Raw genomic sequence first — 26,745 nt, forward strand, 5'->3', positions numbered from 1 at the left:
TCCATCAAGAGTGCCTTGAAAGATGATGAGGAGCTTGGCCAATACCTCCCATGTGAATTCATTCCTTCAGATTTGGTGCCATCATATGTCACATTGACTCCTATTGAATGGAATTCTATTCCATTGAATTCAAAAGACCTGCATCCTTAACCCTTTGGTCCCCGGACTTGGTGTCCTCTCTGTAAGCTGTTGCTGTCAGCCAGTTCTAAATCTCTGTGCTGGGAGCTTTGTGGGCTGTTGCTGGCCACACAGCACTGAACACCACACCCGTCCTAATAATTCAGTCCAGGTGTGTTTTATAAACAGTGTATCGTTTCCTGGAGAAAATGATAGTAGTGACAGAAAGAGGCACTGCTTGGGGAGAGGTGAGTGTGTCAGGGTCCCTAAGACCACCCGTTTCAAAGAGTCATTAGGATCGTTCCTAGGACTCAGTATCTATTACAGCTGTGACTTATCACAATGAAAGGATCCAAAGCAAACTCAGCAAAAGAAAAGGCACATGGGGCAGAATCTGGAAGAATCTGGGTGCAGGCTTCTGAAAGTCCTAACAGAGTTGCACAGGGTGTGCTTAATTCCACCCATACGAGTTGTGACAACACTTGTGAAGAATGTCTACCTGTCTCATTAGAGGCTCAGTGCGCAGAGCTTTTCCTGGGGGCTGGTTACATAAGCACATTCTGCACGGCACATACCCACATCCCAGACTCCCAAAAGGAATGCAGGTGTTCAGCATAAACCACATTGTTTGTACGAACATTTTAGGTGCAGTGAACTACTCTTGACTGTTTGGGGGAACTGGGGGACCCCTGTGGAAGTCCCAGTTTCTAGATGCCAGCCAAGGGCCAGCCTGGTCACCACCATGCTGTGTTCACTCCTCTGCACTTGGAATGACTGTTGTCACTTAAGTTGCTGAGAAAAGGATATTGATAGAGAGATTTTTCAAAATCCAGGAGAGTCTGATGTTAAGGCATGTTTCTGGAAGTGAGATTTGAGTTTGGAGCAAAAGAAAAGGATTTAAGGAGGAATCACAGAAGCAGAGAAAACTGTCGCATCTTTGTGTTTTCTTTTGATCACTTTACAAAATCCCCTTTATAATTTTTTTGTCATTGCTTTGTATTAGTGTATTTGAGTTTAGATGTCACAGGCAGATAGAAATGGAAGAGCTTGGGAAAGGCTAAACAAAATTCTTTGAGCATTACTGTGTACTTACTTCTCTCTGTTAATTCTTTAAGGATAGCAACAGCCAAAAAGTCTCTTCAGTTCTTGATGGAAAAGTAATTCTGTTTGTTCATTTAAAAGGATTGTGTTTGCACGTATAGGAGGATTAGGAGGAACTTGACGGAGGAACAAGGGGGAGAAGAAGGGCGGAAATGGTGGGGGAAAGGGAGAGAGGCAAACCATGAGAGACTCTTGAATGCTGACAAAAACTGAGGACTGATGGATGTGGGGGGAGGGGGGGATGGGCATAGAGGAGGACACTTATGGGGATGAGCACTGAGTGTTATGTGGAAGCTAATTTGACAATAAACTATTAAAAAAAAAAGGATTGTGTTTGCTATTCCATTAATCTCATTGCTGCTTGCTGGTGAAGAATAAAAATTGAAAGCTGCTTGTTTTGGGTCTCAAGAGGGATGGAGAAAGTGATTAAAACTCCCCCTGCACCCTTGGACTCTTCCCAGACCCCTGCTTCTAGGTCCTAACTCTGATACTTAATTTATCTCTCTGTGGGTTCTCCGATGTTAAGGTTGTACAGAACCTCTGAGGTGGCTGTCCATCATGAAAAAGAACTATGTGGACCAATAGTGGCTTTTGTTTTGCTTATAATAAAACCCTATCCAAACCACATGTATTTGGGGAAAAGAAACAACTCTTTTTGTGGCTGACTTGAGTACATAGTGGCACAGCAAATATTGGCACCTCCTCTCACACTCCAGATGATTCAGGAGTGGGAATCTCTTACATGGCAGAGGTGGAGGATGTAAGTGCTGAATGTGGCATTGGCAGTCCCACTCACCTTGAGTGGTGGGGACACTTCTGGCCTTCCTCCCTTCATCGAACTTCAGGAGGACAAATGTGTGCTGTGTTTGAAGTGGTCTTAAATTCTCTATCTCTTGTCCTAACCTCGCAGGGCTTCCAGCAAAAATTCTCCTTCCACAGTAAAGAGATTGTGGCTATCAGCTGTTCCTGGTGCAAACAGGCGGTAAGTTTGGGAATGAAATGAAACAAAGTGCACTCATGTTTTATTAAAATGAATTATGTCATTAGTTGAGTTGCTGTCTGGAAGCGAAGGTCATCCTAATTTATGTATTATTTCTCTCACATAGGATCCTTGAAGGATTAGATTAAACTATAGGAGTAACTCCTCTATGAAATGGGAGAAACTAGAGATCAAGTAACCCTTTAATTTATACACATATCATAGTTTGCAGATCACAAATAACTGATGGTAGGGGAAATTACTAATTTATTTTGTATTTATACTTAATTAGTAACATTCTACTGGGTCACATCACACCTTGAAGATAGGCAGGAATGAAGACAAATTCCCTCTGTGACATGATTGGGGTGGCCATATTTGCCAGCTTTCCTGAGATGGTCCTAATTTATGTCTGTTGTTCCAACATAATTATTGTTAGTGCTCCCTTTCATTCTTAAAATTGTTCCAGTTAAGATGACAAATTATGGTTCCATTAAGTATAATATAGTAGAAACTGATGTTAAGGTGACAAATTATGGCTACATTAAGTATAATACAGTAGAAACTGATGTTAAGGTTTTTAAAAAATCCCTGATTAAAACGTTAAGGCCCTTAATCATTGTATAATGTGGATTTTGTTTATTAGGAAAATATAATTACCACACAATCACTTTACACACAAAAGATGATTGAAATTGTGATTGGCCTATGGTCACTTAGTCTACTCTTACAGAGTTTAATCACTAATCCCGAACTATTGTTATGGTCATCAGTCTACATTTACTTTCCTCCTATCAAAAACAGGAAGCATTTTAGATTTGCCAAGTGCAATAGGTTCATTGTAATTTTTAGCGGCCCCAGACAAACCGCACAGAGGCAATCTCTTTGTTACCTCCTGAATTAAGAACTCTCTGGAAGACACCTCTTGCTTCTTTCCTGGGTTTCCTAAACTGGGACTACCTGGGATCGATATACAGGTATGATTAGCGAAAAGAGAGGCAGATGAGAGAAACTGCCTTTCTGCTTGCCTTTATTTCCTCCTCAACATCATTTCCCATCAAGTCTGTGACCAGTCAAGTGCAACAAAATTATATGTACGGTTAGGATTCATAGAACCGTCCATGGCCTCGTTATATAAATATCCTATTAAAAGCTTATAAAGTTTTAGCTCGCCTTCACCTACACAATTGATTTCTTTATCTGTCTGTAAAGTGGAACGAATTCAGAATCTGCTCAGTTCCGGGGCTGTTTGGGTAGTGATAAGGAGCATATGTCCTCAGTGTCCCTGCGTGAGCGAGGGTACGCATGCGCATGTCCTGATTCCTTGTGCACATGTATGGTTCCTGGAATTGTTTATTGGCCTGTTTTTCTCCTCAGTTTCACAATAAGGTGACCTGCTTCATGCTCCATCACATTGAGGAACCCTGCTCCCTGGGGGCTCATGCTGCTGTTATTGTCCCACCTACCTGGATCATTAAGGTGAAGAAACCTCAGGTAACTTCTGGGACCCTGGTGCTGCTGGGCCTGTGCAGAGAAAAAGGAACTGCTGCTTCTTGCTTTTCTTGTCCTGACTTTTTTTGGGGGGGGGGGTTCCTAAAATCTCTGCTCACTCATCCCCACAGCCCCATGCTCAGCTTCCCCAGTTCATTCCATTAGCCCATCACTTTACTGCAGTTGGGCTCTCTCATGGAACCGGCCTCCCTTTCCTAAAGAAATCAAAGTTCCACAGCAGGAATGTTTCCTTCCCATTCATGTGCTAATGATATTCTCTTTGGGTGTTCTCCTGAGTTCATTAACTAAAAGTGGTGGGTGCAGCTAATTTCTTACACAACTCTCTTTTCTTCCAGCCTGGGCATCCCCAGGGAGTGAATGTGAGGGCAAACTGTGCAGGCTTCCGTGTTTGGTTGAGATTACCACCACTTCCAACCTGACCGGCAGACTGTGGGTCATGACCTTCCTAAATACACAAGGCCTGCTCAGAGAGCAACACTCTTTTCTTAAGGCAAAGTAGAATTTATCCTCTTAATACCTAATCTCATTCTGTATTCAATTCTTGTTGCACATTCTGTCCTAAAGCGTCTCTGCGATATTCTGGGAAACCTAGGTGGTTTCTCAACAGGGTCATAATCTTTGACAGCAAAACTTCTACCTTTGTACTAGACATCTTAGACCACTAGCTCTAGGGTGTGGGGTGGCAGACTTTTAACGTGACGGGGGAAAGATGGTACCTCTCCCAGGGATGCAGCTACCATAGGATGTCCTACTGAATGTAATATCTTTATAAACTGTGGCAGTCCTACTTTATGTGGTCTTTAGAATCCTCATGCATTTTATTCTCAATGACTCAGTTTTATTTGAAAAACTGGTGGATCATGGACACTGTTTTGCTTTGTGTGTTTTTGTATAAAGTTCAGCTTCCATTGATGAGTAACACTTGGTAATAATCTTGCCATGTTACAATCCATGAAAGCCCTTGGGAAATCTTTTCCAGAGGCAAGTGCAATATCTGTACATTAAAAAATGGGACACTTAGCTTTTTCATCTTACATTTTAGAGCCAAACACTAAGAGCTGTTAAATGAATTTACCAAGGTGATGGCGACTATAGTACTGTGTTTGAAATTCAAGTGTCCCGATGTCTACGTTAGTGTTAATTTAAAAAAATCTAACCTTTTTACTTCTTTACTACCCTTTGGTTCCCCAATCCCTAAAATTCAGTAATCTATCCAAGAGCTTTATATTAAATTTTCAGTTCAATCAGTATGTTTTCACTGAAGACCTTGATGGTTTCGGGAAAGCTCCTAGGCACTGTGATGTAATGTGGTGATCCTTGCTCTGAAGAACCGTGTATTCTCTTTAGAAAAGATCAGGGAGAGAGCCTCATGAAGGAAGTGGGTTTTATTCTACCTTTTTAAAGATGGGTGGGATTTAGATCAATGGAGAAGAGAAGAAATAAGCAGGAGAATGACACAAGCAAGGATGCTGTGTCCAAAATTATACTCATGAGGCTGTGAGACTAGTTTGCACTACAGGGGTGGTGGCATATCTCTGTGGTGTTACTTTAAAAGGAACAGAATATGAGATTGTTCACTCTTAGCTCTAAGATTGATCAATGAGTTCTGGAGCTCTCCTTTTAAGCTATCTATTACGAAGTTGTCCATCAGCCTTTCACTTGTTTTATCCATTAAGGATTATCGCCTAACTCTATTATTTTATTAGAGGTTACCAAGAGGTGTTTTTTCTAATTTTTACTCTTCTTTATTTTTCTGCTGGTAATAAGGGAACTAAAAAATAAAGCAAATACATGACAAATGCTTGAGTATTTACCTTTATTTGTACATTTTCAGAATAATTAGTTGGTACCTTAGCAACTTGATTAGTTGGCTAAGGGGGGTGGTAGTGGTGGTTTTTCAAGAGTATCTTTATGAATTATTAACTTACCTCATGTGAGATAGGTAATACATGATGTTTCAATCCATTGGCATCATTTTTTAAAATATTCATATTGTTTCATCTTTTACCAGTTAGAACCCCTTCCAGATGGCTCTTATCTCCACTTTTCATAAGCCATGATGTTTTTGATTCCTTCCTTTGTTTCACAAAACACACCATGTTCCAGGATCATCTAATGCATTTCCTGTCCATACCTTTTTTTTTTTTAATGTTTTATTTATTTATTTATTTATTTATTTATTTATAGGAGAGAGAGAGAGAGAGACAGCATGAGCAGGGGAGGGTCAGAGAGAGAGGGAGTCACAGACTGAAACAGGCTCCAGGCTCTGAGCTGGCAGTCAGCACAGAGCCCGACGCGGGGCTCGAACCCACGAACCGCGAGATCATGACCTAAGCGAAAGTCGGACGCTCAACTGACTAAGCCACCCAGGCGCCCCTTCCTGTCCATACCTTTAAGCAATCTTTGTTATTTTTTAATGGAGGATGGTATATACAGCTCACCGCCTGGATGCTTGAGTCCAGATTGTTTTCATCACCCATGTTTTTGTTGTCCTTCTGTGATTCAGAACAGTGTAATAATAAGAACAAGGAAAGCTAACACTTATGAATGCTGTTATATGTATTAGGAAATATTTTAAGTAATTCACATTCAGTATCTCATTTTCCCATCACAGAACCCTATGAGGCAGGTATCCTAATCCCATGTTGTGGCTGAGAAAAGTGAGGAATTGAAGTCAAATAAATTATCCAGGGCCATATAGTTATTAACTAGTTTGAGGTAATGTTTGAATCCAGGAACTCTGATTCTGGAAACCAAGTTTAGCTGCTGCCTCACTGTCTTACTATAGCAATCCTTGCTGAGTCACCTGTCTTTAAAAATTTTGGTATCCCTCCTCTTATGGACTCCCCCAAAAAAGTAATTAACTAAATTATATTTGAAAGCCATAATATGTTGAGCTTGGGGGACAGTGCAGTAGTGCTTAAGATCTCTAGCTTATGAGTCAGACTGCCTAGATTCACAAGCTTGCTCTGCTAACTAATAACTTATACAATCTCAAAGAATTTAAACTCTTCAACTTTTCACCTGCAACATGTAAATAATACTAGTACCTAATTCATAGGGTTTTCATGAGGTCTAATGAGCTAAAAAATTAAAAAAATAAAGCACATAGAACAGCACCTAGCTCACTCTAAAACTCAATAAATGTTAACTCTTGTTATTTTCCTTATTGAGTGTAGGATATTAAATAAGGTTCCACGTCAACAGATGAGAACCTTGAACAGTCACACAAGGGTCAGGACAGAAGTTATTGTTCCCTGACTCATCTGTATTACAATGAGAGAAAATGGGAAAAGAAGGATTCTTATGAGAAGAGAGGCAGTATAGGGGCCACAGCCCGGTGTCTGGTGTGCTCTTGAGTACCCCTTGAAATGCCACTGTAACTGTTGTTTTATATACTATAGTGGGATTGTGTGTTCACTAGCATGATTCTTATCCCATGGGAGAGAGTCAAGAGCTATTCATTTACTGAACTGAAGAACTGAAGCAGAATGGGTGAGCATGTACAACCAGAAAGTGAAAGGAGGAAGAGAATCCTACAACACAGGGAAAGAACTGTGATAGCACAGAGTTTCATTATTAAAAATTGAAAGAAAAAGAGGGCAGTCATCCATGTTAAATTCTGAAGACATTAAAAAGTCATGGATTGAGAAAAGTCTCTCTGTGTTTGGGACTAGATCATTGATGACCATTGAAACTATAGTTTGTGGAATATGGGTGGCAAGGTGTTAGTGATGATGTGGAAGCAATGTGGGGACATTGAGAAATGATTTTAAAAAGAATTTGGAAATTAGGTGGAGAACAGAAGACAAAATGTTTTTCCTACCTGTAGAATTTATATTTTTTTTCTGTATATTTCTATATTGGAGGATACTGCTTAAAAACAAGAAGATATTCTTAACTGATTGAAGTAGATATTTAAGTACATTCACAGATGCCATTATATGCAGTGGGAAGTTCAGGATGAATCCGTTAGTCACCTGATGTCAACAAAGAGTGGACATAGGAGAGTGAACTAAATCATTAGGCAGAGAATTTGTGGATTCTGGAAGAGGAATTCAGCCACATGTAAATCCTTAATAAAAAGAGTGGTCTTCACATAACTGGAAGGCTTGCCTTTGTCATCAGTGTGTATCTTTTAGGAGAGATCCACTTGGAATGGTGACAGGAAGAGGCCCCACATGTTGGCTCAACCAGCCATGGTCTGTGAGAGGCCAACACATCTTGGGCAGGGAGTGGTAAGTGTGACCTGAGATGTAGGGACGAGGCAGAAACATGAAGTAGACTTGAGCGGTTTGGGTTGTGGTGGTCATTGTAGGTGAAACAGAAAATGTTGTTTGTGCCTTATCTTGAAGTATGTGAGGGACCTCACTGGGAAGAGGGATGAGGAAGGACAACACGGGTTTATAGAATATACTGAAAGCAGCAGTTAGGATGGATCACCAAATAAAGCCAACTTTATTTGTGATGTTTATGTCTAAACAAATGACTCCAGAGAGGAAGAAACCTACTTTGAGTGTATAATGGTCAGGAAAAGCAGGTTGTAAAGAGGTGGAATTAAACTTTGTATTTTCCTTATCTGTTAAAAGATGGCTGCTTCTGGGTAGCCATCACTCTGTGACCAGCTGTGTGAAGCTTTGATGGTAAGGGGAATGAGGGCTGGTCTGGATGATTTGCTGGGTTTCATCACCAAATTATTTGGAGGGACCTAGAAAATAAAAGATGATGAATTTTAGATGACAGTAAAGAAGTAAAAGAAAGCCAAGTTTTAAGAACCAAGCACAAATCTGTTCATGCATTTAATAAAGTCAAAGTTATATTTAATGTTACAGATGTCAGTGTTTCTCTTCTGGACAGAAAATGTTAGAGGATAATATTTTGATCAGGTAAACAAATTAAAGATGTTGAATTACTAGTGAAAGCATTTGGAGTTGATGGAAAAAGACCTGTGTTACATGAATTTTTTGTGGGGTCAAGTGATAGGAGACTAGAGGTATGTGTTTTTAATAAATGACATTATTCTGTACATAGTACTTTAAAACTGGCCTTTCCTAATTAAAAAAAAATCTTGGAGAAGAGTCTATATTAATACATCTAGATTTAACTCTTTTTTTAAACCACTGTATATATTCCATACTGTGAATATATTGCAGTTTATTTAACCAATTCCCTACTGCTGGATGTTTGCATTATTTCTAAGGGTCTGCTTATAAAAAATTCTGCAGTCAACTCCTTCCTAGCCTCTATGGGCTTTCTTCATGTTTCTTCACATTCTTGTTCCTTATGATTGGATAACGCTAAAATGCTGGAGACTGAGACCCAGGACATGTAACAGTTTGACCAACCGTATCTATCAAAATTGCTCGAGCCATTTCCTTTGGTCAGCTCTAAAGGTTAGGTAATACTTGGTGTGATTTAACCAGCCTGATATGCCTGAGAAATGGCTGAGACTCTGTCCTTATCTTTTGGAATTGGTTTTCTTTATTTCCCTGCTTGCCAATCCTCAGAACAACTTCAGTCCCAGTGTTACGGCTAGAGCAGGGCAGAGGAAGAACGCTCTCTAATAGAAGAAGTCCATGCCTCTCCTATAGTCCATCAGAGTTTTGTCTGGGGTACTATGGGAGAAGGCTGCATTTGGGATGATGAAGTGTGAGATATCTTCTCTTTAGATCTCTTGTTATAACCACTCCTTTGGAATTCCATAACCTGGGAAAGTCCCTGAAGGGTAATAACAAGTAGTTAAGTTTTATTCACAGTTGAGTGATTTACCCACAGGCATTCTTCAACAGCCCAAGAAGGAGTCCTAACTATGATAGAGACTTTGTTGGGATTATTCCTGTAGCAAAATAATACTGCCTCAGCACCTGGTAAAAACAACAACAAAAGACCTTTATCTATTCTTAAGGCTTGAACAAAAGAGTGGGCACATAACATACAGTGGGCAGATGCAGTTAGAATCTGAAGAATGCAAAAATCCACATGAGGGTACAACATTTCACTGTTTGGATGGTATTGAACTTGCTCAGTGAACCCTTTGTATCACTGAGTTAGCTGCCCTGGATGACAGGGATGCTTTGTTTTAGGACACAGTACAAGCACCGATGGTTTCTTAAATAATAGCACCAACAATTCTACAAAATAACTTCTTGGCATACTTTTTATGTTCTTGAAAAGCATGCTGTTTTAACTCTCACAACAAGACTGACCCAGGCAGGATGAGCAATATCTTAGATTAGCAAGACGAGGTGACTTATCTTGTCATGGCTGAAACACAACCCAAATCTGCTTTCACATCCATCTGTTCCTCATTGGATGATGATACTTTCTAAAAGAAGTTCTAGGTTGAGACTGAGATACATATTTACACATGAACAGAAGGAAGCCTTGAGAATTTTAAGGTGTGCTGTGAAATTCCATACTGCTTATCTTTTGCTCTTTGACTATCCATAGGGCTGTAAGCTTAACTCAGAGCTCACATAGAAGCTTCCAGGTACTGTAAGTCAGTCACTGTGCTTCACCTTGGCTCCCTTCTTGTTCTGTGCAATGAAGAGGACCTCACATGCATTTGGCTCCAGGAGACCCAGAAGCAATCGTATATGCTGCATCTGTGTTAAAAAAAGGCCATTTTGTATGTCTGTTCTCTATTAGAGTTGAGTTCCTTGCCTGCTCTGTTTTCAGACATCTAGCCTTCTTTTGATGTGTTTTGCTAACTCTGTTTCCCAAACATGCTTGATCAGCAGAATCACCTGTAGAGCTGTGATTTCTGTGAGGTGGCGAGTTTGGGAAACAATCTTAGCCTGATCCATTAGATTTATCTCTTAGAGTTTAGTTATTGACTCATGCCAGGAACCAAGGCCTAGAGTGTGTTCCTGAAAGTACTTGGCTCCCTATGTTGCTCTGGGCAATAAACAACACAGAACTCTGAACTAAAACAACAAAGAAGTTAGGAGACAAGCATTCGCTTCTGGAGGATCCTTTCCAATATCAGGAAAGACTCAGTAAGTGTTGTGAATTATAATACTGATTCATTTCAACCATGATTTAATGCATACTACGTGCCAGGCATTTGCGCTCAGTGCTGGGGATATACCGCTGTGAATGAGGCCACATTCATGGAGGTGCTTCTCATGGGCTGATACCAAGCTAACTGCTTCACATACCTTTTCTCCTTTAAACTTCACAACTGTCCTGTGAGGTAGGTATTATCACCTTCATTTTAAAATTAAGAGATTGTCATTTCAAAAGCTTGACTCACTTGGCCAAGGTCCCAGATCTCATAACGGGAAGACCCAGAACTAACATTCAGCACGTCAGATTCCACAGCTCATGCTCCTTATCCTGCTGGTATTGTGCTTCGGTGAAGTATGTATGTCTCCTCACTTTTCCCTTTGACTTCAGAGGCTCTCAGCGCTGGCTACACACTAGCATTGCCTGGGGAGCTTTTAAAAAGTATCTTTCCTTGGGCTTCACCCCAAACAGACGAGGTTTGGACGTCCACATATTGGCATTTTAAAAAGAATGCTGGGTGAAGCCAATGTCCAGTGATTGGTTGAGAAACCATGTGGTATCATTCATTGCCATCCTGACAGTCTCTCTAGCATTCTTCTTGGGGCATTTGGTCAATTAAGTGTTTAAAATTTCCAGATGGTTTTTCTTCCCTTTTAAACAAAGTAGTTAAGATATGGGAAATACTTTAATAATGCAAACGTTTTTCCAGAGTTATACATGATAGTAGACCAACTTAAAGAGGGATTCAGAAACTTGGAGATCTTTTTGCAGGAGAAGTGTAGTCTGCAGTGAGTGGTAAGAAATAAACTAAGGTCTAAAGCAGCCATGAGCTTCTGGATCTCTCTCTCTCTCCTGGTGAGACTCAGAACCTGAAAACTCTTTTAATCTGATGGGGGAAGAAAACTTTGGGACAAATGGTGGTTTGAGAAAATTTCCTTCATCCTTGATGAAAACCAGCTACAGAGTAGCATAGTTCTTTATGGTCCATATGATAGTAAAACAAAAGTTAAATAGTTTCAATCTTGCTAATTTGAATGTGTTAATATGTGTTCTCTAGAGTAAGGTTTAATTTGAACGTTCTATTAAAAAAATACCCCACAAAATAAAAGAGTAGATACCTAAGTTTCTTGAAGCTGTTTGAAAATCTTTAACTGCTCAAGCAATCCATGTGTATATGCTTATATAAACTTTTAAGTTAAGAATTCTGTGTTTCAGGCTTTCAACACTTGTTAAGCATCTGTGATGTGATAGTAACATCTTGCCTTTGTGAAGATGGCAATCTAAGTAATTATTGACTCTCCAGTAATTAAACCAGTGAGTCGTGACTGTCCCCTAAGAGAGGTTCTTCCTGAAACGTCTGCATCATATACTGAGTTAGTTGAAGTAATCACAAAGTTGTGATAAAATTCTTAGAAAGAGAAAAACAGGGAAAGTAGGTTTGGGGGTCACTGTATTTCAACAAGTTGGAGGCACTTGTATGAGAAGAACAAATCAAGGCTACCAGGGAGGGAAGACTTTTTAAACCAGTAGGTCTTTAGAGAAAGGGAGCACTGACTATCACTCAGCTAATAAAAGTAACTTAAGGTGAGTCTTATCTCTGCATTTTAAAACGTAGCCATCAGTGCTGATACAATAGTTGGATCATAATGTCCCATTAGGGTTGAATCACTGTATGACTATTACTAGAAAGGTCATTACCAAAAAGAGTAAACAGAAAAAAAAAAGAAAGAAAATAGAAAAACATGAAAAATGGCCTCCTTTTTTACATTTCCACATAGGTGATCTCCATACCAGGAGATGAACTTGAACTTGGTTGGGCGGGAGACGGACCTGGTTGGGCGGGAGACTGGAGCCCCTCAGAGAATTTGGGATTCTTCCATTTTTACTGGGAGGGTTGGCAGGTATAACATGTGTTGTTATGTGAGTCCATGAGAGCCTCCAGGGTTCTAACTCCCTGCCTCTCCGTGTGGTGGGGAGTCAGTCGCTCACTCTGAAGCACTCGACTGGTCTCTGTCTGTGGCTTACCCATGAACAGTGGCTTGGAAGTGTCAAAGCATGAGAAGCATGCGTGGAACAGCATGTGCTGCCCTCATCTCTACATGGTTCTGCATGGGAGGCTCCTGGGCTGTCTGCCTCTGAGCTCAGGTGTTTCCTTCTTTCCCTACAGAACTCGCTCAAGGCTTCAAATCGGAAGAAGAAGAGAACAAGCTTTAAAAGAAAAGCCAGCAAAAGAGGAGCTGAAGTAAGTGTTTCAGGACAATGTCCCAGTGAGTTACATCCTCCTTACTGTAGCCACTTCTGTCTCATGTGATCTGGCCCAAGCTTATTTTTCTGATCAGTTTTCGGCCCTTTTTCCCTCCTCTACATTCTGACCACATTGCAATTCTCCCTTTCTTTAAAATGCCTCCCTCTCTCTAACCTCCTGCTACTTCAGAATCAGAGCATTTGCACCTGTCCATGGAAGTATTATCCCAAAGATGCTGAAGATGAAGATGAAGAGCTAACATTTCTAGAATGCTTGGAGTATACGGAATCAAATCAAAAGCATGCTTACTTCTCAGGGGAAAATTATAGCTTGAGATCTTTTGTCTAAGCTTTATGTGGACTGTCTTTTTAAGAGTAAGCCCTGTGAAACAAGATGTAGCTTTCTCATTCGCGGGGAGCAAGGGTTAGGGCTGGTGGGGGTGCCGGTAACTTCTCCCTTCCATTGCTTTCAGGCTACTTATCCACGTCATGGATGGAGGTCTCAATGGTGTTGCTTTCTTCCTTCAGCAGGAAAACAAAGGTCGACCTTTTGTGATAAAACCTATCTCTTCTCCTCTCATGAAGCCCTTGCTTGTCTTTGTGAATCCCAAGAGTGGAGGCAACCAGGTGAGTCATTTTCATGAATTTAACTTGGAAGCCTCAGTCCTGTCTTGAAAATAGTTCTCAACACCAATTAAAATAGCACCACCTAGGACAAGCATTGGAAGACAACCAGTTTCTCAGGGACACGGTTATTGTTGCTGTGGTAGGGGACAGCCATCCACATTTCAGGGTCACGCTCTGTTCTATGCTTTATCCCTCAGCTTTCCAGTAAGGCAATACCAGAGGCACCCAAAAACCTAACTGCTCACATTTCCCTTAACAGATTTTCAAAAAGGTCATCCCCAAATCTCTTAGTTAATATGTTTAAGAGTTTCTTAAACTCTTAAAGATATCTGCTAGATATCTAGAGTGAGGAAGCTCTTAACGAACATCTCTTCATTGCCTCTCGTTGTAAGTTAGCCCTGACCACTTTTGTCCCTGTCCTCAGAGGAAAGTGAGAACAGTGACTCATCATTCCGAATGATCATTAACAACAAATGCCACGAATGCTATAAAAAAAATCACCTTCTAAAGGTTTCATTTGGTCTGTGCCCAAATCTCGTAGCATAATTAATAACAACCTCATTTGAGGATAAAGAAATAGCCTAAGAACACTCGTGTGTAACGACATACCCAAAGTAACACAGATCTTTAAAGGACAGATTTTGTTCTTTATCTCCTCATTATACTTCTCTTCCTACTCTGAGGCTTCTTATCAAGACTCTTCATTGGCTTTGATTTTTTTCTATTTTCATGTGAGATTGGATGCTAAAACATTTTCTCTGCTCACTGAGTGTGCATTTTACTTTTTGAGGTGAGGTTCTTCGAGGTTTCACACTTAACAAGTAAAGATTAGAAACTGTTCAGTTAAGATTAGAAACTGTTCAATTACCCCACATAAGGAGGGGACCCCTATAATTAGGATTGACCCAACAGTCCAACATGATGTTCTTACTACTAAGGATGCTGGGCATTTCCAGACTGGATTAATTTACAATAAAGCTTCTCTTATGAGAGCTTGTGATATAAAGATAATATATTTTTTCTCTCTTTCTTTCTTTTAAAATTCTTGGTAACTTGTTCTGTTAAAAATCTTTGAATGTTGTGGAGAACAGGACAACGTGTTGTAAGCAGATATCTATTTTCAACATCTTGTTTTTTTAAATTAGTGAGTGATAATCTTCAAATGGGAATGATGGTGATCCTAAGACTGGATCTAATCACTGGAGGAGATTTTCAGAAGTGAGGTTCATTTTGCCCTGAACTATAGCCACTCCCTAGGTCTGGTCTCCCCATAGCCTAATGAAGGTTGGGGATATATTTGGGGACCACAGAACAGAACAAAACTAATGTAATGGACTATGTGATTTTGGTCTCTTGAGTACCACATGCTAATTGCCAATATATATTTCATCATGAGAGTCATTCTAGAAGATCCGCTCATTAAACTGCAAGTCTTTTTTCTAGGGCATTTGGTAGCTTGTAGGTGATCCTGCCCTCTAGGAGCAGACAATTCAGTAAAGATAGAGGCCATCCCTGCTGGAATCTCTGTGTAAATTGGTAATGCCACGGAGTTCAGAGATGATCTGATGTTGCTTCCTATTTCACTAAATAGAAAACAGCTCAAGAAAGCTTAAGTAAATTTTCTAAGGATATCTTGTTAATGACACCAAAGGGGCAAATGGAAGAAATAATTCAAGCAATATTAACTATATATGAATTCTAAATTGAGTGGATCAAGCTGAGAGTGCTCAGGAATTTCAGAGGCAAACAGTGAGTTGAGAGTCGTAAGGAAATGGTGTCATCAAAGTGGCTGAATTAAGGATGGACTACTTAGTTATGCAGAAAGAGAAAGCTGGAGTAATGCCCCTTTCCTTCTCTCTCAGTGGCAAATTCCTGTTCATCCTTAAAGGCTTGGTAGTACCTTTATGAACCATTTCTCCAAATTGATGACCCCATCCACTGTGCTCCCATAACCCTTGGAACAAACTTGTATTTTGTGAACTGCAGCACAAGTGTTCTGTTAAGATGTAAGCTCTATACCACCTGGGGCTGCACCTTTCAACCTGTGATTTCTAGTATGTGGCATATAGCAGTGAATAAATAATTGTATAGTAAGCAATCAGAATTTTACAGCAGATTATCAGGATGGTGGCTTTGTTACTAATGAGTATTCAGGAAGGGGAAGAATTATTTTGGAAAAGAAGCTGTGACATGTTTGAGGAGCTACAAGTGACAGTGACCTATTCAAATAAAAAATGCCCAGTTATTAGAGACAAAAGACTGAAATGATTTGCTCTCATTTTGTGCTTTTTGGCTTATGAGGTTACTCCTAGATTATCTAGGATTCTCAGAAGTATGGCTACCCAAATCAGAATGAATATTGAATAACTTGACATTTCTGTATACTTTCTTCATAAAATAGAATTCCCAATTAAGGAATTCCTAATTGATTACATTGATTAAGCCTAAACAATGTGAAGAGCACTGTTTCTAAGTGCAGTGTGACCTGTTGAGAAAGCTTTAAAGAAATCCAAATACCTGTGGGCAACTAGAATCGTTCAGACTGATCTCCATCTTCAGCCTTAGGAGGGCACAGCTTGATTCTCAGTTGTAGTGAGGAGGGAAGGGGCACAGTTGTAGATGATCCACCTCCCCCGTCAGGGCTGGGCTGTTCCTATGCTGTTGGTATCCTGGGCCTTAACACTGCAGACAAGGGTAGATTTAGCCACGTGATGGGGAGTCAGCAGGTGAATAGTGAACGAGTTTCTCATTTCTTGGCTCCCTTGAATTTTGTTTCCTCCATCATTTTGCTCTCCCCCTGCCCCACCACCTGAGTTGAGACAAAAGGGTCAAAAGAGAACTGAGGATGGAAGTGAAAACAGGGCAAGTTAACCCCAGGAAGGTGGCCCTAAGATTCTGCTTTTCTAACAAGCTCCTAGGTGGCTGCTGCTGCTACTCAGAGACCACACTCTGGTTAACCAGGGTTACTGCAATCAATAGAGAAATATGTCGTTGTTGTTGTTAAGTCCTGTTTCATTGTTGTTGCTTTTGTTAAATCCTGGTTTGTTTGTTTGTTTGTTTGTTTTGCCTTTTAATAACTGATTTGTTTGATTATCTCTTTGTAGGTATAAAGCACTCCATCTCTGAAGCTTAGGCTTCAAACCTCTATTTAAATTTGCTTGGGCGTCTCTTTAGTAAATAACTGGACTCTATCGCCATCTTCTGGCAAGAAAGATACCTACAGCTTTAAAAAAATTCAGTGTATTTTGTTGTGTACAGAAATTCTCTTTGCAGGAATATATTGAGATGAACACATCTGATACTGCTTCCATGTCCTTTTGAAAAAATAATTTGTTTTAAACAGATAGTTTACAATAATTGTCTCTGTTTTGTCAGCACTTAAGGGTAGAGATGATACTGGGTGTTTTGGAAGTTTTTGAGGTTGGCAGCGCTATTGTGGGTGGGATCTAAATCTTTCAGGGGAACAGGAACTAGACTCAGGGACCACAGTGTTACCCCTGGGAGGTAAAGTTTACTCTGGCAAGTCCCCTCCTCTGTGTGGAAACCTGAGGACTCAAGCCATAAGCCCCTCCCTACACTTACTTCTGCCCTAACTTCAGAACTTAGTGTCTCTCTTGGATGTCCCTGACTCATCAATATCTTTTCTCTGAGTCTTATAGACATTTCCGACATCTCTTGATGTCATTTCACATGGTGTCCCTGCGTCTTGCTTCTGTCTCAGGACTCATTTCCAGTGACTTAGGTTACAGGTTCAGGGTTAAACAAATGCTCTGACCACTAGAATGATTCTACCTAGTCAATCCTGTGATGGGGGTCCGGACCTGGCTTTTCACACTGTTCAGTGTGAAATCCCAGGGTTGAGGGGTGGCATGAATTGAATACTTGTTTTGAATTCCCAGGCACCTTACCAGTAGGTGACAAGAGGAAAGGGGGATCTAGTCTTGCGGGCAGGCTCCTGCTGAGCTCACACCATCATCACAGGATAGACCTCCCCAGTCTAGGGCCACCCCCCTACCCAGGTCAAGCTCAAGTCAATTATGGTGGGAGAAGGAGACAGAGTCAATAAACTCAAATGTTTGAGTCCCCAAACTTTCTAAATACTGGGCCAAACAACCTCAATTATTTTCTGTGATGTTTAACCTGGGGATAAATCAAGAATCATGATGTTTAGATAACATTTTAGGCCCCTAATGCTTAGAATAGGCTGGAAGGTGGGCAAAAGGGTAGTCAGTAGATGATCACACATGTCAGGATCTTGTCAAGCCAGCCTCAAGGATGGAATGAAAACAACTAAACAATAAATCTGTGGAAAGTCTCTTTTCTAAGTTACAGTGCTGGTGGGAGTATGAGGGTAGCTGTCTTAGTCTCCTCAGGCTGCTATAACCGAATTCCACAGGCTAGGTGGCTTAAAAAACAGGAATTACTTTCTTAAACTCTTCTGGGGCTGGGAAGTCTGTGATTAAGGCATCAGCAGATATGGTAGCTGGTAAGGTTCCACTTCCCGGTGAGTAGGGCCATCCTTTCACTGTGTCTACTTGCTGTGTCGTCATGTGGCAGAAGTGATGAGGAACCTCCTTGGGGTCCCTTTTATAAGAGTGCTAATCCCACTCCTGAGGGCTCCGCTTCCCCAAGGCCCCACCTCCTTTGATATGAGTAGGGCCTGCCTGGATGTTTACATTCTCAGTCAAGATGTGAGTCGGGTTCCCTGGATTAAAACATTTCTGTGTCTCTTCTTGCCTATAGAATAAGGCTCAAGCTCCTTAGCAACTTTATCTACAACTCGCTTGGGCAGTTTCATCTCCCACCACTCCTGCCTCCTGGTGGAGAGACTGAACAGAATGTAGGGTCCCCATGGCATGTCTTGTGTTTTGCTCATCATGTGCCTTCATTGTTCTCTCACATGTAAAGAAGTGGCTAACCCGTCTCCCGAGAACCAGTTCAGGTATCACCTTCACCTAATCCCCACATTTGGTCTTCGAGTGTCTGCTCTGACCACTCCTGTTTCTCAGGAGGCACCTCTACCATAGCATTAGCCGTCTCCAGTGGATGAATTTGTTTTGTATCGGTCTCCTTCTGAGCCTCCTGAGCATGCACATGTGCATAGATTAGGAGCCTAATATGTGTTTAAATAAATTAGGTATTCCTTTGGGATTGTTCGAAGCCAGTTTGAAATAATGACATCTGAATCTCTCCCTTCCTCTAGCTTTTATTTTCCTCAGGACTTTCTGGGCAGCTTTCACCATGATCTAGATAAGAGCTCTGTGACATAAACCAAGGCATGCTCAGTAACCTACCAGAACGTTTCGGGCTACAGGAGAGTTATAGTGCTTCTGTGAATGCTGATAAGCTATTTGAGCGGATTCATTCTTAGTGGACTCTCCATACCCCCAAGTCATTATCATATTTTCTTGTATGAATAACACATAGAACTTCCTCTGGAGAGCAAGATCTCTGTTTTGTCCATTTCTCTCTCCTGTCTAGAGAGAGAGACTTGGTAGGTGAGTAGATGAAACTTGTTTATTTCCCTCTAGAACAATCTACCTATTTTCTGGGAAGTTGTTTTCTCCTGTTCCAGCCTGTTCCCCAAAGCCAGAAAGAACAGATCCATCACTCCACAGGCATAGCCAGTCTCCCAGTATCTTAACAGGCTCTGCAGTCAGTGAGGTGGAATACCTACCACCATGTGTATGAGAACCTCCCGTGGTGGGTTGAAATTGATGTGCAAGCTGTTTTTTTCAATTAGAGAGATGTATAACACTCTTGCAGAAAGTTGCAGCTTTTTAAAATAGTAAAACAAAAGAAATGAACCAAAAACCCTGAATAACCAGCATCTGAGGCTTACAAGGGCCCACGGCTGAAAGTTCTAGCCCGTTAACCCTACCCCTCCTTTCCTGCTCACTAATTATCTGACGTTAATATGAATCAATAGAGGGCCCTGTGTTCACCGTTCGCACACAGTGTGTCTTTCTTTCCTCCTAGATTTTGATGAACTTTAGGGCAGTTTTATGTTTATCTCTGTAGTCTTGGGGTTTAACAAAGCGGCTTGCTCTCTCCGTGCTCTGGCAGGAGTGAGGGTAAGGGGGAAAGGCATGTGTATGAGAAGGGGGAGGGGCAGGAAAAACAAACTGGCACACTAGGCTACCAAAAAAGAAACAAAAATTGCAGCTTTCGCATTTGTCATGCAGCCTCTGACAACTGTGAGCACGTTTGGGACTCACTAGTGAATGGCAGTTGTGTACCTGCTTGGTAGGCTTAATCCTGTCAATGAGAAAGAAATGACTCCTTTCCTGGTTAATTAGCACTTGTCACACCATTCAGTTCTATTGAATTGAATAAATTACCTAAGCCCGAAAGTAGCCCATCCCAGAGGTGACCTCCGAGTTAACAGAAGGGACATAAATGTGTTAGACCTTTTCTGTCTCCACCTGCCATGACTGATTTAAAACTATGCAGTCCTTTTCAGACCCTTACCATTGTTGCTAATGAATAGATTTTAGAAAGACTACTTTTACAAGAAGTAATTGTATCACACCTGAATGTAAATTCCAATGGGGTTGCTGTGTACAGGTATGTGCGTTATTGCTACCCAGCGCCAGAGCATGTTCTTGGAGTAGGCTGCGGCATCGACAGGGCCTCCTAGAGGTGTTCAGTGCGGAACTTGCCAGCCTCGGGGCTCCTGGGTGGCTCAGTCGGCTAAGCTTCTGACTTCAGCTCAGGGCATGATCTCACCATTTGTGGGTTCGAGCCCCGCGTCGGGCTCTGTGCTGACAGCTAGCTCAGAGCCTGGAGCCTGCTTCTGATTCTCTATCTTCCTCTCTCTCTGACCCTCCACTGCTCCTGCTGTCTCTCTCTCAGAAATAAATAAAAACATTAAAAAAATAAAAAAAGAACAATTAATTGTTAAAAAAAAAAACTTGCCAGCCTCACTTCCCCTTCCTCAAAAGGATAAATGTAGATAATTAGGTATCCCAACGAACACAGACTGAAGATGAGCAAAGACAAGATTGTGTGGTCACTCAAACCTTTTAAAGAAGTTGTAGTTGAAGACAAACCACCTCTCAATGCCTTGCTTTATTTGTGTAAGGTGTTAATTACCTGGTATTGTATGCGTAATAGAAGCGACACTGAGCCCAGTGCTCTGCCTTAGTCAGAAGAGGAAAGAAGTAATTAACATTAACCAGTCATATCGCTCTAGGAATTTAAAACTGAAAAATTAATTTTCTAGCAAGTCAGTGGGAAATTTTTTATAAATTGGTCATTAAAGTGACTCTGGTGTTACCCATTAAACATAAAAGATTGCTTGCGATAATCCCCAGCTGACAGGCTAGGAAGGCCCAGCATGGGAAGAGAGAGAACAGTCCAGTGTTTGGTTAGTATTATGTATCTCGATCTGTGTCTAAATTTCATGGGAAGCAAAGTGTGTCATTTGGTGAAACTGAAGGATCAGCTGTAACAATTAAGGATAGAACGTTATTCCTAAATTTACAGCAAGCACATGATAAAGCAGAACTTTTAAATTACAGGTTTGGATGAAATGTGGAACAAAAGACCTGCATTGGCCTCTGTAACAACGGGCGTAACAATGTGATAATTATAAGCTCTGCTTTAGCCCTCACACCCTCAAGTGCAATTTAATGAATAGATTAACAAGGAGCAACAAAGAAAGGGACTAACCTTTGCAAAAGCCTATTTTGTGCCACATACTGTGTTAGATCCATAACTATTACTGATTCATTTAATTCTCATTATCCCCCAGGAAAGGAGATGCTGCCCTCCTATTCAATATGCTGGATTTCTTCAGGATTTTAAATGCTCATGCTCGCCTAATCAGAACACCCAAGTTATTACAGACGCAAATGCCATGCTATTTCTGCTAACCTAGAATGACTCTCAAATATAGCATTGTAGGTGTACAAAGTTGGGAAGATTTGAAGGAAGAGTAACCATGATATCTAATAAAGGAATTGTAATTATAAGCAAGAAGCACTGCCCAAATGATCAAGTGTTTGCTATGGCTGGTAATGACTGAAAATGAGCCACCCTACTCAGTTTTCAGGCTCTTTTGATGCCACTTAATAAAAAGCTCCTTTCATTTTTTCTTTGCTCAAGTCACTGTTAAGGGGCACCTAGGTGGCTCAGTAAGTTGAGTATCGGGCTCTTGATTTCAGCTCAGGTCATGATCCCAGGGTCTTGGGATAGAGCCCCGCATCTGAGCATGGAGCCTGCTTGGGATACTCTCTCTCTCTCTCTCTCTCTCTTAAGAAAAAAGGTTTCTGGAACCTTGTGTTTTGCACGGTGATCAATTCAATAAACATCAATTATAAATGAAATCATTCAAAAATGTTCATGTGAGAACTGTTGGACTTAGGTAGGTAGGGACATGGAAATTGGAACATGTCAAAGAAGTAAGATATAACTAAGGAAGTTATAAATATATATATATATATCCTAAATAATGAGGAGCCTCTATTCTTTTGCTTCAGTTTAGAAAAATCATTTCAGTAGAATCATACTTTGCTCACACTGACTATATTCACATTATGCAAAGATAAAAAGTAAGATATGCAGTGAAGTAAAACTTAATGTTAAATTACATAGATGAACTAATAACTTCTCTACGTGGAGTTTTATGTTGAGTGATAGTAAAGCCAGTAAATACTGTTCATTAAGCGCTTTTTTGATGTGCCCCTCAAACGTTATTGCATTTAATCCTTGTAGCAAGTCTGTGAACTAGGCATTCTTGTCTCCACATTAAAGAGAAGGAAGCTGGGGTGCCTGGGTGCCTCAGTCAGCTAAGCACCTCTTGATTTCGTCTTAAGTCGTGATCTCACGGTTTTGAGATAGAGCCCCAAGTCGAGCTCCACACAGAGCGCAGAGCCTGCTTAGGATTCTCTCTCTCCCTCTCTGTCCCTCCCCTCTGCACATGTGCTCACTCTCTTGCTCTAAAAATAAATAAATAAACTTTAAAAACACTCCTAAAAAGAAGGAAACTAAGCTTAATGAAATTGAGGAACTTGGCCAGAGTAAAACAGGTTGGACATAAGTCTCCTTTGGACTTTCAACCTGTATGTTGATGGCCAAAGCCCCTGATTTTAACTACTACTTTCTGCTGATTATGATTTTAGGTGGCCTTTAGATAAGAGGATTTATTTTTATTTCTTTTAACTTACTAAAAAATTTTTTCTTAATGTTTATTTTTGAGAAAGAGAGACAGACAGTGTGAGTGGGGAGTGGGCAGAGAGACAGGGAGACACAGAATCTGAAGCAGGCTCCAGGCTCGAGCTGTCAGCACAGAGCCCGACGCGGGGCCCAAACCCATGAACTGCCAGATCATGACCTAAGCGGAAGTCAGACACTTAAGCAACTGAGCCACCCAGGCGCCTCCCTCCCTTTTTAAAAAATTTTTATTTTTTTAAATGTTTTACTTATTTCTTAGAGAGAGAGAGACAGTGTGAGCAGGGAAGGGTCAGAGAGAGAGGAAGACACAGAATCTGAAACAGACTCCAGGCTCTGAGCTGTCAGCACAGAGCCTGACGCGGGGCTCAAACCCACAAACTGTTAGATCATGACCTGAGCGGAAGTTGGACGCTCAACCAACCGAGCCGCCCAGGTGCCCCCCAAAAAATTATTTTTTAAATGATCAGCTCATATTTGGAGATTTCTGCCTATTGTCTTTTTTTTTTTTTTTCTTACAGGGAACCAAAGTCCTGCAGATGTTCATGTGGTACCTGAATCCACGGCAGGTCTTTGATCTTTCTCAGGAAGGGCCAAAAGATGCGTAAGTCTGGAAATAATCCCCCAGGATCCATACAATTTTGGGGAAGCGAGAAGAACCTCTGCTGTGGAGTCAAGCTTCATTATTAGATTACCTTGTGAAATATTTTCTGACCATCCCTCATTTACTTTCCCACCTGTATTCACCTCCTTTAAAACTTCATCTGACATTTCTCTTCCTAGCCTTCCTTGGGCTAATTCCCTTCAAAACCAACGACTTCGTTGTTAGGGCATATTTCTAGTGTGTTTGCTGCTTATGGACATGCACCTATAGATTATTTACAAGTCTGCATTGAGAGGAGATTTGTTGTTTTTCTATTTATGCACATATAACTTTGGAGATGTATGTCAGTAAGAATGTAAGTATATCTTTGGAGAGTGACCATATTTGTTTATGAATATGTTTGCGTATTTAAATTACAGGTTACACATGTGCATCTGTGTCTATTTGAGACAAATGACTTGATTATGCCTATGGTTTCCTCACCAGCGTGGGAAGACATTGTAAATCCTGCTCAGTCTCTTTTCCAAGCTTCTCAGAAATTTCATTCTGTTTTTATTAGAACTGAAAATAAAGTTTAGCTGGAGGTAACATGCATCCTGTATCTTCCCTTTGGTGATGGTGATGGGGTACATGGTGGGAGAGAGCAGGGCTGTTTCTGTTACAGTCTGATTCCCTTTTTAAAACTCATGTATTAAGGTGCCTGGGTGGCTTAGTCAGTTAAGTGTCTGACTTCAGCTCAAGTCAGGGTCTCGCTGTTCATGAGTTCGAGGCTTGCGTTGGGCTCCGTGCTGACAGCTCAAAGCCTAAATCCCGCTTAGATTCTGTGTCTCCCTCTGTCTCTGCCCCTCTCCCACTTGTGCTCTGTCTCTCTCTCAAATAAACATTTAAAAATGAAAAAAAAATGTATTAAGATAGTTTGGATGTCATCTGGTCAACATTAGAACTTGAGGGATACTAATTATTTTTGAATAAGTAACAATATCAGAGGCAAAGAAACATCAACTCAGATAATTTTTAGAGAAATAATATTCCTGTGTAAAATGGAAAAAGCATATATTTGAAGCAAATTGTATATTTGAACATATAAAATTAATTTCTGCTGTCATTCTCTTAACCTATGAACTTCTTTGCCACTAGAGGTCGCTATAAAACTTCTATATTTTTTTCTATATTTGGATGGACTAAGGCAAATCTACTACCCTGGCTTTTGCCCTGTTAGAAGGGCAAAATCTTAAAACCTTATCACTTTGGTTAGACTTTAGGTAGAGACTTCATAGATCTTCATGAAGGATGTGACCAGATAGGAGATATTTTCAGAAAAAATTATATTGATTTAAAAGGTGATCTCTTCTAGAACAGAGGCTTCCCTGAGGCAAATGTTTTAGCAGAGGGTGGTCTAATTATATTTTCTCAAGAGCCAACCTGAAAAGTGATCTCATTTTAAGCAGACAGATTTTAAATAAAGAAAGTCTTCCCTCTTTGGGCCGAGGAGTATAAATTTGGTTCGAATGTTAGTAACTGAAGAGAGCTGGGATTGTAGGTGTGGTGGCAATACTAGTGGGTATCCTCTCACCACCCTGTCTCTGAAAAAGTTTATTGGGATTAAGAGTGGAAAGCCAAAGTTTGAAAAAAAAATCCAGGAAAAGCTGATAAAGTATGAGGAGGAGACATATAGTCACTATTGACTACTAATTCATGATGATTTCCTTGGAGAAAGGAAGGAAGGGTATGATGGGAAAAGAAAAGGAAGTTGTAACTAATTAGGAAAATAATGTGAGTTGATGCATTAATAGAAATTATGGGAAGTAAAACTCTGCGACATCGTGAAATCCCATTCCAGTGTCAGCCATTTTAAAATGATTTTTGCTACCAACCTCTGATCCAGTCGTTGGGGTCCATTCCCTTGTGATTACTTGGTAACTAGTTTTGATGACATTACATTGATTCCGCATTTTCTCCAGCGACAGCCTGTATACCCCTCTTTTGCCCTGTGTGTTCTCTCTGCGATTGCCAGTGACATGCTCATGTTTATGTTGTCTTCTATCTCCTCTACAGGCTTGAGTTATATAGGAAAGTACCAAATCTGCGAATCCTAGCCTGTGGCGGGGATGGAACGGTAGGTCCTTGAAATAGAATCTAGTTGTCTCCCTTATTTCTTCCATCTTTCTTTTGTTTTCCTCATGACAATTGTCCTTATTTATTCCCACCTCACCTCTTTCCAGTCCTCTGAAACATAGGTCTCTGTCACGTGAATCCTAGCCCACAAGGGATTACAAGAGACTTGGTAATTGTTCTCATGGGTTCATACTTGGTCTTCCTAAATTACGTTTTATCCCCTCAGCTATACTATAGGCTTTCCTACCCCACAAGGTAAAGATGTGGTCATATCATTAGAATGAAGGTTATAGATGACTAAATTCTTTTTTAAAAACCCTTATTTCATTTGTTCTTAATTGGTCACAATTATTAAGGAGACGTATATGGACAAAATTATTGTCTTTATTCAAGTAGAAATAAAACTTAGAATGCTAACATTGGTTTGCCTTAAATTCCATTGATTGGTATCCTTTGTATTCATTTTTGGAGAAAAGGTGGAACCTGGCTGATGTTTAATATTGTCACATTTTCCTCTGTTTGTCTTACCTGTTTCTCTATTTGCTCTCTACTTACGTTGGTATATTTAGCAAAGGCAAAGAATTGAGAGCATGATATTTAGATGCCGCTGTCCAGTGTCTTTTTCTTGTGTGTTTGGAGTCTGCTCTCACAGGATCTAGGATTTTATTATGAACTCTTTTTGGCTTTTCTGTAATTTCCCTAATTAGAATGTTTTATTCTCAGAGGTAGCAACAAAATCTAACTCTTTCTCATAGCAAGTGAGCACTTAATGTAGCATTGGATATATGTTATATACCAGTAAATGCAACTGGGGGGAAGAAAATAGAACAGTATTTCCACCGGTCCCTTAAGTTAGTCCATGGAGGGGAGAACATTTTGCAGTTGGGAAAATAGTGTTTACTGTTTGTTAAGATTCACAATACACATTATTCGCTCATAAAATTCAATATAAAGCCTTACAGCTGAGAAGACAAACCTATTTTCACTTTGTTTAACCCAGTGTTGTCCAAAATTATTTGACCAGGGAATTTTTTTCTGCCACAATACCAGTTAAATTTCAGTCATTTGCAGTGTCCTAGGGAAATACACTTAGGGATAGGCTGCTGTGAAAATTTCCCAACCGTTTTTAAATAGAATTACATCCAAACAAATCCTCTGGGGAGATAGGTGTGTGTGTGTGTGTGTGTGTGTGTGTGTGTGTGTGTATATACATATATACATATATAGTATCATATATATGATGGTATACATTAATTGATGTGTC

General features: G+C 40.5%; 1 protein-coding gene across 4 annotated transcripts in view; it reads left to right on the plus strand.

Moving 5' to 3' along the window:
* Positions 1-26,745, plus strand: part of DGKI (diacylglycerol kinase iota) — a 247,430-nt gene that overhangs the window by 25,240 nt on the left and 195,445 nt on the right. For all 4 annotated transcript variants that reach the window (XM_077781022.1, XM_077781018.1, XM_077781021.1 and 1 more), the window contains 6 exons: positions 2,129-2,200; positions 3,575-3,691; positions 12,885-12,959; positions 13,490-13,588; positions 23,284-23,366; positions 25,422-25,482. In XM_077781022.1, the coding sequence (XP_077637148.1) occupies positions 3,599-3,691; positions 12,885-12,959; positions 13,490-13,588; positions 23,284-23,366; positions 25,422-25,482 (411 nt within the window). In that variant the 5' untranslated portion in view covers positions 2,129-2,200; positions 3,575-3,598. The remainder of the gene's footprint in view (positions 1-2,128; positions 2,201-3,574; positions 3,692-12,884; positions 12,960-13,489; positions 13,589-23,283; positions 23,367-25,421; positions 25,483-26,745) is intronic.

The sequence above is a fragment of the Crocuta crocuta genome, unplaced genomic scaffold, assembly GCF_008692635.1.
Source record: "Crocuta crocuta isolate KB4526 unplaced genomic scaffold, BGI_CrCroc_1.0 scaffold228, whole genome shotgun sequence".
Classification (NCBI taxonomy): domain Eukaryota; kingdom Metazoa; phylum Chordata; class Mammalia; order Carnivora; family Hyaenidae; genus Crocuta; species Crocuta crocuta.